Source organism: Balaenoptera musculus, chromosome 11, assembly GCF_009873245.2.
Source record: "Balaenoptera musculus isolate JJ_BM4_2016_0621 chromosome 11, mBalMus1.pri.v3, whole genome shotgun sequence".
In the NCBI taxonomy this organism is placed as follows: domain Eukaryota; kingdom Metazoa; phylum Chordata; class Mammalia; order Artiodactyla; family Balaenopteridae; genus Balaenoptera; species Balaenoptera musculus.
Genome location: NC_045795.1, coordinates 21,883,038 through 21,896,872, shown reverse-complemented (window position 1 = coordinate 21,896,872; position 13,835 = coordinate 21,883,038). Strand labels below are relative to the sequence as shown.

General features: G+C 41.9%; 1 protein-coding gene across 1 annotated transcript; it reads left to right on the top strand.

Moving 5' to 3' along the window:
- Positions 1-302: 302 nt before the first annotated feature.
- Positions 303-12,598, top strand: ZSCAN31 (zinc finger and SCAN domain containing 31). The gene is made up of 4 exons (XM_036869557.1): positions 303-365; positions 8,678-9,151; positions 9,955-10,105; positions 10,640-12,598. Exons 2-4 carry the CDS (start codon positions 8,771-8,773, stop codon positions 11,413-11,415), a joined length of 1,308 nt encoding a protein of 435 aa, XP_036725452.1. The 5' UTR covers positions 303-365; positions 8,678-8,770; the 3' UTR covers positions 11,416-12,598.
- The last annotated feature ends 1,237 nt before the right edge of the window (positions 12,599-13,835 follow it).

Below are 13,835 nucleotides of genomic sequence, written 5' to 3'. Positions count from 1 at the left end.
TAGGAGATCGCCTCAGGAAGCAATGGGCGGTTAAGTACCAGACTGGAGGAACTATGAAGTCCCTTTCGGCCCTAACATTTTTCATTGCTATGACCATCTGATTCCCAGTTGCCGGGAGCCACTCCGTACAGAAATCTCGCGGGGTTTCCCCGCCTCGGGCTGAATTTCTGGTTCCGAGCCTTGTAATGAGGCAGTCATAAAGTGCATCAACCTCCGGAGCTCCTAGAGAGAACAAGATCGCGGAAAGGGCTGCTCGGCTTCAGCGACGGGGCTCGGAACGATGACGCACTTCCGGCCTTTGTTGTTTGTCGGTTGTACGGCGCTGCCGCCCGCGCCACGGATCCGAAGTTCCCGGGACCCCGAAGGTGAGTCCCAGGCCCCTCGTCCCGACCGTCCCGCCCCGGGAAGATTAAAGTCAGTGACTTGGGGTAGACAGGGAGGGGACGTCTGCGCGGGCGTAGCCTCGCCATCCTCTCGCCGTCGCCTCGACCCAGGACTGAAGCCCCAGTGGAGTAGAAGGAGGTCCCGCCCCTGCCCAGGCGGGTCTTTGTGGTCTTGAGCGGAGGTGGGGAGGTGGAGGAGGAGCGTCCGACTGGGAGTCTCGCTCCCTGTCAAAAGCCCGACTCCGTATATACCCATCACTTTTATTTAACAAGTGTTAACATTATACAGTATTTATCGCATCTATTTTTTCTTTAAGTGTTTCGAAATAAATTACAAGCATCATGACTTGTCACCCCTAAATAGTTTCGTATGTGCATCTCTGAAAATTAAGGACATTTTACATACACAAATCATAACCCCAATATCAACACACCCAACTAAACCTAAGCGCATTCCCTAGTATTGCCTGACACCCGCTTCATATTCAGATTTCCCCTCGTTGTCCTACAAATGTTTTTTGCAGTTGGTTTGTACCAACTAGGATCCAATTAAAGACCATTCGTTGCATGTAGTTAAGTCTCTTGATTTAAAACAGCCCTATCCTTCCCCTCCCTTCTTCCCATCGTATTGCCTGGTTGAAGGACTTGCCAGTCGTCCCGTAGAGTATCTTCATTTCCGGATTTGCCTGTTTCCTTGTGGTATTTAAGTTGTTCCTCTTTTCCTTGCCTTTGTCATCAGTTTTCCTTTGGAATTTATTTTGCAACACAGGTAGTTTATGATTTTCATTATCTCTTCGTTGTGCTGATGTGCTAGTATGCTGAAGCTAATAAGAAAAACGCGCGGGAATTCCCTGGCAGTCCAGTGTTTAGGACTCCGCGCTTCCATCGCAGGGGTCGCGGGTTCGATCCCTGGTCAGGGAACTAAGATCCCGCAAGCCGCGGGGCGCTGCCGGAAAAAAAAAAGGAAAGAAAGGAAAACGCTCTTTTACGCTCTTTACTCCACGTCATGTTTTAATTTTTTTAGTTCAATTAAGGGAGATGAGGACACATCAAATTCTGCAATTGTATCACTCTTTTATCATGTGTTTGTTGCCTGACACGTAATAGGCACTTAGTAAATATTTTTGAAGTGAATTCCTTTGCGGGTTACAGGTAATGCACGGAATTTAGGATGAGTTGTCCTACTTCCTCCAGGAGTGTACCTTATACACATCTTCGAGATTATGGCTTTTATTTCATTCTATTATAATTTTATCTCCATGAGTTATAAACTCTTGTGTATACCCAGCTCTTAGCACAGCTCCATAAATATCTGTCCAAAGACCGAAGCACTTTTTTCAAACAAAAGTTAAGCTGTTTTGCCTTTCAGTTGTATTTTTCAAAGTTAAATTAATTTGATGAATACATTAACATTATAGCTAAGTGGCAGTCTTTTGGATCCAGTGCAATAGCCTCCACCACCACGCTTTCAACTTTTGCCTTTTCTGCCTCCACTCTCTTGCCTCCGCCTTCATTCCCTCAGCTCGCCTACCATCCAGTAGCAGAGCTTCTTAAAACGTAAACCCGGTCTTGTCACTTACCTTCCTAAAAGCCTTCAGTGGCTTTCCAGTGTAATTGGAATTAAAAAATAAACTCCTGTGCCCTGCATGATCTGGCTTGTCTTATCAGCCTAATTTTTGCCACTCTCCTCTCACATGGCTGTAGGCACTCTGCCTCCTTTCATTGTTTTGACCACACCATGCCCTGCCTCAGGGCTTTTGAACAGTTCTCCCCCCTGTCCCCCACCTCTACTCTGCAGGGCTCACTCCTTTTTGTTCTTAAGGGCTCACCTCTCACCATCCTATCTTAATAGGTCCTCCATTTATTTGATAACTCAGTGTCTTCCCCATTAGAATGAAAGCTCTAGCAACACAGAGACTGGTTCTCTCTGGAACACAGCCAGTAAGCAGGACAGCAGAGGAAATCAAATAGGAAAACTTTGGTTAATGTAAATGGCAATAAATTTATTGACTATGTTTTAAAAATACAAGAGTCTTAAACCATTTATAGAATTTAATTTCTTTCAGTTGTAGAACTGAAGTCCCTGGTAGGACCAAGGTCTCCCTTTCCTTGCTGGCTGCCACTGTGGGACTGGTCTCAGCTTCTTGAGGCTGCCTGCATTCCTTTACTGGTGGCTCCCTCCATCAGCAAGTCAGCAATTGTGTATCTAATCCTTCTCATGCTTCAAATCTCTGACTTCGTCTTCTGCTACCAGCCAGAGAAAACTCTGCTGTTAAAGGAGTTATGTAGTAGGTTAGGCCCACCTAGAGGTCTCCTAAGGTCAACTGATTGGTACCTTAATTACATCTTTTTTTTTTTTAAATTAGTCTTTTGATTGTTTTGTAAGAACCACTAATTGACATTAGGGAAGATAGAAATTTAAATTTATTTTTTTATTGTTATTAATTAATTAATTAATTAATTAATTAATTAATTGATTGATTTATTTATTTTTGGCTGTGTTGGGTCTTTGTTTCTGTGCGAGGGCTTTCTCCAGTTGCGGCAAGCGGGGGCCACTCCTTATCGCGGTGCGTGGGCCTCCCACTATCGCGGCCTCTCTTGTTGCGGAGCACAGGCCCCAGACGCACAGGCTCAGTAGCTGTGGCTCACGGGCCCAGTTGCTCCGCGGCATGTGGGATCCTCCCAGACCAGGGCTTGAACCCGTGTCCCCTGCATTGGCAGGCAGAGTCTCAACCTCTGCGCCACCAGGGAAGCCCCTTAATTACATCTTAATTACACATTTTATCATGTAAACTAATAATCTTAAGTGACATGATGACAGTCATAGAGGACGGAGATCATGTGACGATCTTAGAATTCTGCCTACCACAGTTCCACTGTTTGTTTATCCTGCAGTTGATGGACATTTGGGTTGTTTCTAATTTGGAGCTATTTTGAATAAAGCTGCTCTGAAGCTTTATTCCTGTAGTTTTAGCTTTTAGTGTACGTAAGCACTTGTTTCCTTGGGGTATATATCCGAGAGTGGAATTACTAGGTCATGGCGTACACATATGTTCAGCTTGTCAAAGAATGATGAGACCATCACTCAATATCTGAAATGAAAAGACAGCTGGAGAGATATCCTGACTAGGAACAGTCCTCACTAGATACAGAAGAGATTGCTGCTCTTACACAGGCGTTTTGAGAAGCATGGAGTTCGGTGGGCTGACATCATCTCTGGGGGCTTGGTTTCATGGGACAAACTGTTGTTGATTAGTTGGCTCTCAGAGCTGTGTTTATTGGAACGAGTCATTACGGATTGGCTGATTTTCAAAAGCTATGGGTTACCACTAATTGATGGACTTACAAAAACATGTTCTCTGAAGTGAATTGTTGATTGATTGAACAGACCAGTTCAGGGCTACATTTTTTTTAAATTCATTTTTATTGGAGTATAGTTGCTTTACAATGTTGTGTTAGTTTCTCCTGTGCAGCAAAGTGAATCAGCTGTACATATACATATATCCCCTCTTTTTTGGATTTCCGTCCCATTTAGGTCAGTTCTGGGCTGCTTGATACCACAGCTGCAGAACTTTTTTTATTCTCAAGCTTTAAGAGATAGTTCTAAAGAATTTTCCAAAGTGGTTGTACCCATTAAACTATCATATTAATGTATGAGAGTTCCATTTGCTGCAATTCCTTGCTGATTTACCCTTAAATTATAAGATGTGTATTTACTTTTAGAATTTTTTTTAATGAGGTCTGTTGTTCAGTACTTCTATTCTCCTGACAACAAGGACCTTAATACACTCTTTCTACTGAATTGACCATCAACCACATCTTGTTATTATAAAGAATTTTAGTTTTATATTCTTCCCCTTTTGCGTAGTAAAACATTCTCATGTAAAAAAATGTAATAAGGGTTATCCATTGAAAAATTCCACATCATGCCTGCTCCCAACCACTCATTTGCCATTCCCAGAGATAGGTAATGTTGCTTGGGTATCCAATATATATATATATATATATATTTTTTTTTTTCCTTTTTAAAGTACAACTGATAATATTTTCACAGTGGTTCTTCACCTTGCTTTTTTCACTAAATGTATCTTGCATTTAGTGAAAAATAGTCAATACTTTCATATCTGTACATAAAGAGTTTCCTCATTTTTAAAAACTGCATAGTAGTAGTCCAATATATGGATTACTCTAATTTATTTAACCAGTCCTATATTGGTGGACATTTAGGTTGTTTCCAACCTTTTGCCTCACAAACAGTGCTACAGTAAATAACCTTTTATGTACATCATTTTACATGTGAATGAATATATTTACAGGAGGTTTTTTTTTTCCATAATCATTTAAATTTATTGCCATATTTTGTCAGTTTTTGGACTTATGTTGTTTTCTCTGTTTCATACCTTCTCTCTGAGTTCACTTTTGTTTGCTGAACTACATCCTTTAGTTACTCTCTTAGGAAGGTTCGTGGGTTGTAAATGGCTTCATTTTGCTCTATTTATTTATTTTTGGCTGGGGTAAATTCTGTGTGTCAACAGTCATTTCCCCACTCTGCCTTCTGGACTCCATTAATGAGCACTTTGCTGTGTTTCCTTTGTAGGTAATCTGTCTCTTTTCCTCTGGTAGCTTTTAAGATTGTCTCTTTATCCTCAATAGGCTGCAGTTTCACTATATTATGTCTAGGTGTGCACTCTTGATCTGAGAAGTCAGGCCTTCATTTCTGGAAAATTCTTAATTTTTTTTCTCAACTATTATTTCTCAGTCATTCACTACATTCTCATCTTCTGAAGCTCCTGTATATTAATGTTGTATTTTCTTAACATTTTATATATACAGTATATATATATATTTATGTATTATATATGTGTATATATATGAAAGAGCAGTTAAGAAGATATATATATGAAATATTCTCTCTTTCTTCTTAACTGCTCTTTCATATTTTTCATCTGCTGCATTCAGAGTAAAGCCTTCAGTATTGTCTTAAAAATCACTGTTGTTCTTCAGCTGTGTCCGTTCTGTTGTTTATCCTCTAATGCATTTTAAATGTCAAAGTTTTTTCTAAATCCTAAGATTTCTCATTAGTTCTTTTTTATATCTACCCGATGTTGCATTTTTTGCCTGTTTTGGTTTCATTATCTCATGTATTTCTCAAAATCACTTATTTAAAAAATTCCTTGAACTATAAAATAAATTTCATATCAAGTGAATTTCTATTCTGATTTGTTATTATTTTTCTTAGGGTTAGAGTTATTCATGCGTTTTAGAATTTAGTTTGTAGGTTTATTTTGTGTGGGCAGCTTTCTGTCTTAGATTTCTCTCTCTTCATTCAGCATTATATTTAAGACCCTTTCTGGAACTTACACCCAGTGTTTGAGTGTTGCTGCCCCAAGAAGTTCTTAGGGTGGGCAGATCTAGTATGGGGCCAGCAGCTTCAGGGCTTAGTTACTGAAGATGAGACTGGTCCTGTCCCTTGGCCACTGGGTCCATAGTTTCTGATAAAGCCGTAGCCTGAGTCAGTAGCCTACAGTCTTTTTTTTTTTTCCTACCCCCTTTCATGAGTGTGGAAGTCCACTGAAGCCTCTAGCATCAGAAAATATTTCTTCCAAGATTTTCAACAGTCTACTGCATTTGGCCTGTGAATTCAATGGTTTATTTTGTTGGGTCTATTTCCTCTATAAAAAGAGGATATTCAACTTATTAATACTGCTTTGCTAATAATACCTGGTAATTTTTTAATGTTTAGCAATTGCTATGGACCAGGTACCGTGCTAAGTTTTTCATATGCATTACCTTATATAATTATCACAGTTCTGTGAGAAGGGTGCTTTGGTCAGTCCCATTTTAGAAAGGCCACATGATTTGAACATTAGTCTCTACCTTGCAGTGCTTCTCTAAAGATGATTTTAAAGAACTCAGTCCATTCAGTTTATCAGATGTGTATCAAGTACAAGAGGTGTCTGGGATCTGTAGCAGGTTGGGACATGGCTGGGAGAGGAGACAGGAGACAAGGGAGGACTAGCTGGGAACATAGGGTAACACATACAGATCCTGGGAGCAGAGGTGGCATAGGGGAGAATAGGAAGAGTGCATTTTCTCTGCCTTCTCCCTTCCCTGCCCTTGCCATGGCTTGATGAAAGGAAAAGGGACATAGATAGGGAGAATTCATTTATTTATCCAGAAAACAGGGATAAAGACAGAGTTCATGGTGGCACAAGATCAGGAGGTAAATCCTAAGTCCACCAACTGTGGGGAGAGCAGCACAGCAAATGCAGAGGCTGCCCCACCTGGGGCTTTGGGTCTGTGAGGGGTTGCCTGTGGTGCTCAAGAGAAAAACCTGATCACCATGGTTTCTCAGTAGCGTTCAGGTGCAGAACCTATAGTCACAGAACAATTTTTGCCACATTTTTAATAATAGTGGAATCCGATGTAAATTCATAAGAATTCTCAGGCTTACAGTCTTCCTGGACTGAAGACTCAACAAACCTGATACCCAGATGCTGCAGTAAGGAGTAAAAAAATAGAATTGATGCTGGACATGGACAAAGAATAAGACCCACAATATTTGTAACGCTCTCTATTCTTAACACTACAACATAAGTTGATATGAATATTGTACTAAAGTCTGTCTCTCCCACTGCAAATCCCATAAAGGCAAGGACCAGGTCTGTTCCCTTTCACCACTTTGACCTAAGCGCCCACACTATGCCAGGCATCTGGTAGGCACATGATATTTGAATGAATGGAATAAATACATTTTCCCCCAATAAAGTATAACTGAGAAACTCTTCTCAGTTCTCTCAGACTTTAATGATTCTATTAAAACAGGACTAAAGTTATATATAAAACTTAAATTCCACTGCTAAAGTAAACATTGTATCAGTGTAACCACCATTAAACCTCCCAAATTAAACTGCCACAATCCTACAGCACATTCTTACCATTTCCCTCCTGAATCTTACTCAGTATTCCTTTAAAATACAGGTCTAACTCTATGACAGTGAAATAAAAACCTTGATGACCCTCAGTTTTCCATATCGTAAAGTCTAAACATCTTAGCCTAGAGTTCAGGGTTGTTCTCTATTCCGATGAAATGCATCTTTCCAACCTCATCTCTTGTCATGCATTTTCTCCCCACACCCTATACTCTGTAGTTCAGCCATCAGGACCCATTGCCTGTCCTTAGAGTCACTGTGCAGTGTAACCTTAAATACCTTTGATTCTGTTGTTTGCTTGGCCTGTGATGTTGAATCTCCTCCCATCACCCTTTCTCTGCCTGACAAATTTCTGTTCGTTATTTTAGGCCTAATTCAAATGTACTTGCCCCTAAGCCACATTCTTTCACTGCTCCATACCCTGTCAGAATTATGTTTTTCCTGCTCATCACTCCCTAGGTATTCTGTTGAAGCCTCTATATACCACTCATCATTTGATATTATGGCTAGTTTTATATGTCCTGTTCTTCCCCTAAAGCTACCATATATTGACTATGAGGCTTTTAAATCACTAAAATTTATTTATTTATTTTCTTGGAATAAGTACTTTATTTGAAATGGCTCAACAATCAGAAAAAATACAGAAGGTATTATTTTCCTTCCTCTCTTATTCTGAGTTACCTAGTTCCCTCCCCAGAGGCCACCCCTCTGTATTAGTTTTTCATTGCTATAATAATGTGGTGTAACAATTACAAATCTTTGGCAGCATACAGCAATAAACATTTATTTAGCACATGAGTCTGGGGTTCAGCTGATAGGGACAGGGCTTACTTGTATATCTGCAGTCAGCTGTGAGTCCTCCAGGCAGCTCTGCAAATCTCAGCTAGGCTCACTTACATGTCTGGGGATTAGCTGGCTGTTAGCTGACCTAGGATGGTCTCATCTGCCCCTCTGGGGTGATTTGGCTCTGTCCTGCATGTTTCTTATCATCTGAAAGCCAGCATATCCTCCTAGCAATTGTAGCAGGCAAGGGCAAGCAAGCCCAATCACACAAGTACTTTTCAAGTCTAGCTTGTATCACACTTGCTAGTATCACACTGGCCAAGTCAAGTCACATGGCTGAGCCCAGAATCACAGTGGGAGGGCACAACAAAGTACATGTCTACAGGGAAGGGTGAAGAATTGGGGTCAGTAATGTATTCTGCCATATGCCTTTTTTTCCAATTTCTAAACGTACAGAAGTAAAATACTATATATACCTTTTATTAAGATAAATGATAGCATAATACTTATTGTTCTTATACTTTGTTTTTTTTCCCCATTACTTTTTAATCTCCATTAAGACATAATTTTTCTCATCAGGTACATCCTCCTAAAGAAGGTTAAATCAGGGGATCTTAAATCAGTTACCCCTCTGCCTCAGGCTGGAGTGAGCCCTTCTAAGTTAATCCCAGAATGGCTTCAACAGGGGAACAGGATGGACTTAAGATTGTGAAGGTGGAGGAAGACCCTATCTGGGACCAAGGAACCTACCTTCAGGAGAGCAGCTTTTCTGGCCAGGAGGCCTCCCGCCAACTTTTTAGGCACTTTTGTTACCAAGAGACTCCTGGTCCCCGAGAAGCACTGAGCCGGCTCCGGGAACTCTGTCATCAGTGGCTGAGGCCAGACACACATACCAAGGAGCAAATCCTGGAGCTCCTGGTGCTGGAGCAGTTCCTGACTATCCTGCCCGAGGAGCTCCAGGCCTGGGTGCAGAAACACCATCCCGAGAGTGGGGAGGAGGCGGTGGCTGCAGTTGAAGATCTGGAGCGAGAGCTAAGTGAGCCAGAGAACCAGGTGAGAGGAGGAAGATAGGCTCCTGGACACAGAATATTAAATGAAGGGTGAAGTTCAGTGACCCAGGTTGGTTGGCTATAGCCTCATGTATTAGTTCTCTGTTGCTGGGTAACAAATTACCCCCCTCCCTAAGCTTTAATGGCTTGAAACAACAAATATTATCTCCCAGTTTCTGAGTCAGGGTTTTGGGAGCCACTTAGGAGGATCTCTCATGAGGTTGCTGTGAAGATGTCAACCAAGACTATAGTCCTCTGAAGACCTGACTGCGCCTGGTGGACCCACTTCCAAGATGGCTCACTCCCATTGTTGTTGGTAGGGGGCCTCGGTTCTTCACTGGCTGTTGGCAGGAGGCCTTTACCATGTGGGTTACTCCTTAGGGCTCATTGAGTGTCCTCACAACATGTCAGTTGGCTTCCCCAAGAGACAGAGAAATAGAGAAAGAATAAGGATGAAGCCACATCCTTTTTACTACTTAGTCTCAGGAATTATATACCATCACTTCTGCCATATATTCTATTCAGTAGAAATGAGCCATTTTAAGTATAGCTGTCACTCAAGGGGAGAGGAATTAATGGAAGGAGCATCAAAGAACTTATGAACATATTTTAAACCACCATATCACGTTGGGCCACTCTTGTTCTCCCCCTTCTGCTTTTGGGTGTGGATTTAAACTCTGGGTCTTCCACTGTGCCATTGCTCTACAAAATGTCTCATATGGTTCCATATGATCTCTTTCATTGAGTATTAGCCTGGATTCCTGTAGTCCTCCTCTTATGAACCCAAATATACCTACCTGCCTTCAGGCCCCAGACTGTGAACATGGACATTCGGAAGTGCTCTCAGGGGATGCAGTGCATTTGAAGGCCAAGCAGGAATCAACAGCTCTCCAGGTTCAGTCCATGGTGACACAGCTCAAATGTGAATCTTTTGGGCCCCACAAATTTGGAGAACAAGGTAAGGATTTCAAAGGTCCATTCAGGGGATCTCTGGTGGTTCAGTATAGGGTAGTAAAGACTGTGGACTCTGGCACCAAATTGCCTGGGTTGGAATTTAAGCAGTGCTACTTAGAAGCTGTGTGACATTGAGCAGGTCAAGTAACCTTCCTGTGCCTTCAGTTTATGCAACTGTAAAAACGGAGATAATCATAGTATGGAGTCAGAGAGTCATTTGAAGATTTAATAAATTAATATACATAAAACACTTAGAACAGTTCCTGCTTCCTAGTAAGCATTCCACAGTGCCTGCTTGCCTACATCCTCCCTGGAAGCCTCTCCTTCTCTGGGTGACCCCCTCCAGCCATTTCAGCAGGTGCTGATGACCCCTTACTCTGTTGGTCTCAATATCTCCATTTAGGTCTTCTTTACATTACACTGCCAGTTTTGGATTCCTAGAATGTGTGTGCTTGATATGGATCTTCCTGTTCCCCATCCTGTGGTTATACTCTTTCATGAAGGAAAGAGATGACGTTTGATCTATTTATTATTCTAGATGGTGAAACTGTACTTGAAAACCAGGACTTGGCATCAAAACAAGAAGTCTTAAAAGAAATGGGACATTTTGAGAATAGCAGACTCCAAAGAGATGTTCCTTTAGATTCTAAGTACAGAGAAACTTGTAAACGTGAGAGCAGGGTAGAAAAGCAGAGGGGACACCCCACTGGAGAGAGACGTCACAGGTGCAACGAATGTGGGAAAAGCTTTACCCAGAGTTCAGTTCTCATTCAGCACCAGAGAATCCACACTGGGGAGAAGCCATATGAATGTGAAGAATGTGGAAAGACCTTCAGCCAGAGGTCAGGCCTAGTTGAACATCAGCGGAGCCACACTGGAGAGAAACCCTATCAATGTAAGGATTGTGGGAAAGCCTTCAGTGCCAGCAATGGCCTCATCAGACACAGAAGGATCCACACAGGGGAAAAACCATATGAATGTGAAGAGTGTGGGAAAGCCTTCCGCCTGAGCTCATACCTTGTTCAGCATCAGAGGATACACACTGGAGAGAAGCGCTATTGCTGTAACGAGTGTGGTAAAGCCTTCAGTCAGAATGCGGGGCTTTTCCAGCATCTCCGAATCCACACTGGTGTGAAACCCTATCAATGCAGTCAGTGCAGTAAAAGCTTTAGTAGGCGAACACTCCTTATAAAGCATCAGAGAAGCCACACTGGAGAGAGACCATATGAGTGTGATGAGTGTGGGAAAGCCTTCAGTCATCATTGCAACCTCATTAGGCATTTTAGAATCCATACTGTTGCCAAACTGGATTAATCCCATGGACTACCAGGGCCCCTAAATGAGGTGAACTTGGAAAGTAGGATTTTCAAGTGGCTTATTTTGCTCTTATGAAATTTATTTTGCTTTGGAATGTGTGGCTTTTCTGCAGACCAGGTGCTGCTGTCTCCTGGGTGGATGACTGTTGGCAGTTGCTTGGCAACCTCCTTCTTCCCTATCCCTTGGTTCATTTCTAACGATTTCTCTTAAAGGGACCAAATCTTACCTGGAGATAAATTGGTATGGAGGGGCCATTATTGAGTAATATTTAATATTGAATAACTCTAAATGACTAGCAATTGTGTATACTTTTTTTTAAGATTGGGTACATTCAAAAGATATTCAGAGATGAGTCTTTTTTTTGTAAAAGTGACATTTTAAACACAATTAAGATTTGGGGGAATAAGAATTATTCCCATTCCCATAGGATATCATTGCCACAGTCTCCCCAGGAATTTAATGGATGATTTCTTTGTTGCTTTCATCAGAATGGGTGGCAAACTCATTTATTAAGCAGCATTACCCATGGTGTGAAACCTATAGATTTGATGGTTTAGAAATCCATGTCCCATTTTGATATCTAACTCCAAATTCCCAGTGCAGGTCATTACCATATTAAGGTTTCCACTTTTGTTATAAATAACGAATAAGATGATACTTTAAAACCTTTTCAGTGTGCCTGTTTTATTCATAGCCTTTTCTGCCACTGCCTTTTGAACGCTAGTCAGCAACTTGGGAGGGCCGTTGCGAGCAGCATCATTGAGACTCTATCAAGAAAAGGAGCCTCTGACCTCGGGCAGCTTGCTGCTTAACTGGGGAGTCCAGCGTTCTCAGGCCATTTACTGTCAGGGTTAAACACACAAGTCTGGCACCACACTGTCTAGGTTCAATACCTGCTTCTGCATCTGTGAGCTGTGTGACTTTGGGCAGTTTAATTAAATGCCCCTATGCTACAGTCTCCCTGTCTATAAAATAGGGGATAAGAGGACCTTTCTCATAGGGAACATAAGAATAAATTAATACAAACTTGTAAAGCACTGAAAACATAACTCTCAATAAACGTGCACTATGATTTACATAAAGAAATAACTTAATACCATCTAATGAATGTAGGTGGAATTGTAAGTATCATGTTTGAACTAAATAGAATGTTAAATGGCTCTGCTGACAGTCTCATTATACTTTTCTCCACAGTCAAAATCTGAATCAGAATTTCAAAAGAAGGGAAATAAAAGTTCAACCTAAGAGTATACTGTACTAAATATGTCTTCAAAGTCTATTTTTAAAAAGTTAAAGAAGTCTATATATGTGTGTATATATGTATATGCATATGTATATACATTTGGTTTTCCTCATAGCTTAGGGACCATAACAACAACCAAAAAACTCTAAAATTCCTTGACTGTTTCATTTGTAAATAGAACAGTGGCTAAATGCAGACTACCTAGAATAGTGCTTATTGAATTTTTTTTTTTTTTTTTTTTTTGGCTGCACTGCGTAACATGTGGGATCTTAGGTCCCCAACCAGGAATCGAACCTATGCACCCTGCAGTGGAAGTATGGAGTCTTAACCACTGGACCGCCAGGGAAGTCCCTAGAATAGTGCTTACTGAATTTTAGAGTATCTACAAATCACCCGAGATCTTGTTAAAATACAGATTCTAATTCAGAAGGTCACAGTGTGGCCCAGGAATCTGCATTTTCAGTACGCTCCCAGTGATGCTGATGCTGCTGGTTCATGGAACACACTTTGAGTATCAAGGCCCCAGACAGTCCTGATGGTCCTTCTAATCAGCTAGAGGTGCCAGCAAATCCATTTCCTTCCCATCCTTCTTCCACCTGCAAACTCTACATCAGCATGTTGCTCCTATACCTGTGCTCCCCACTGCCCACCCCACCCTCAGAGGAGTGAGATGCCCCAGAAGTGCAATGGGCAGGTGGGCTGAGTTGGGTTTGGGAAACCAGGCAGTGTTCTCTGCTCTAGCACAGGCAGATTAAGCCAAATCTTTACCTGGGAAGCCTAGCAGTTCCTATAAACGTTTGCTTTAGGAAAAAGCCGCTGCTACAGAGCTTCCGCTCTGCCTCCTCCCTCCCCTTCACGTGGGCTCCCAGGGTGAGGGGAAAGCAGCTGTTGCATGTTTACGAGCACAGTGCAGACCTGCAGTCCTCCCTGTGCTCCCTGAGCATCTCAGGACACAGGGACAAAGTCTCAGCTGCCGTGTCCTTATCTAGGCTGCTACTACAGACCACACTTAACTTCAACACTGAATTTCAGTTTGGTCTCTCTGAGACTCCAACCCCACTGCTCAGACAGCCCCTTCCTCTCTCACCTACCCAGAAAGGCAAAGAAAAGCTCACAGAGGAGAAAGCAGTCACAAAAGAGGCCCAAGGAGTAAAGGAGAAAAGCAAAGGGGAGG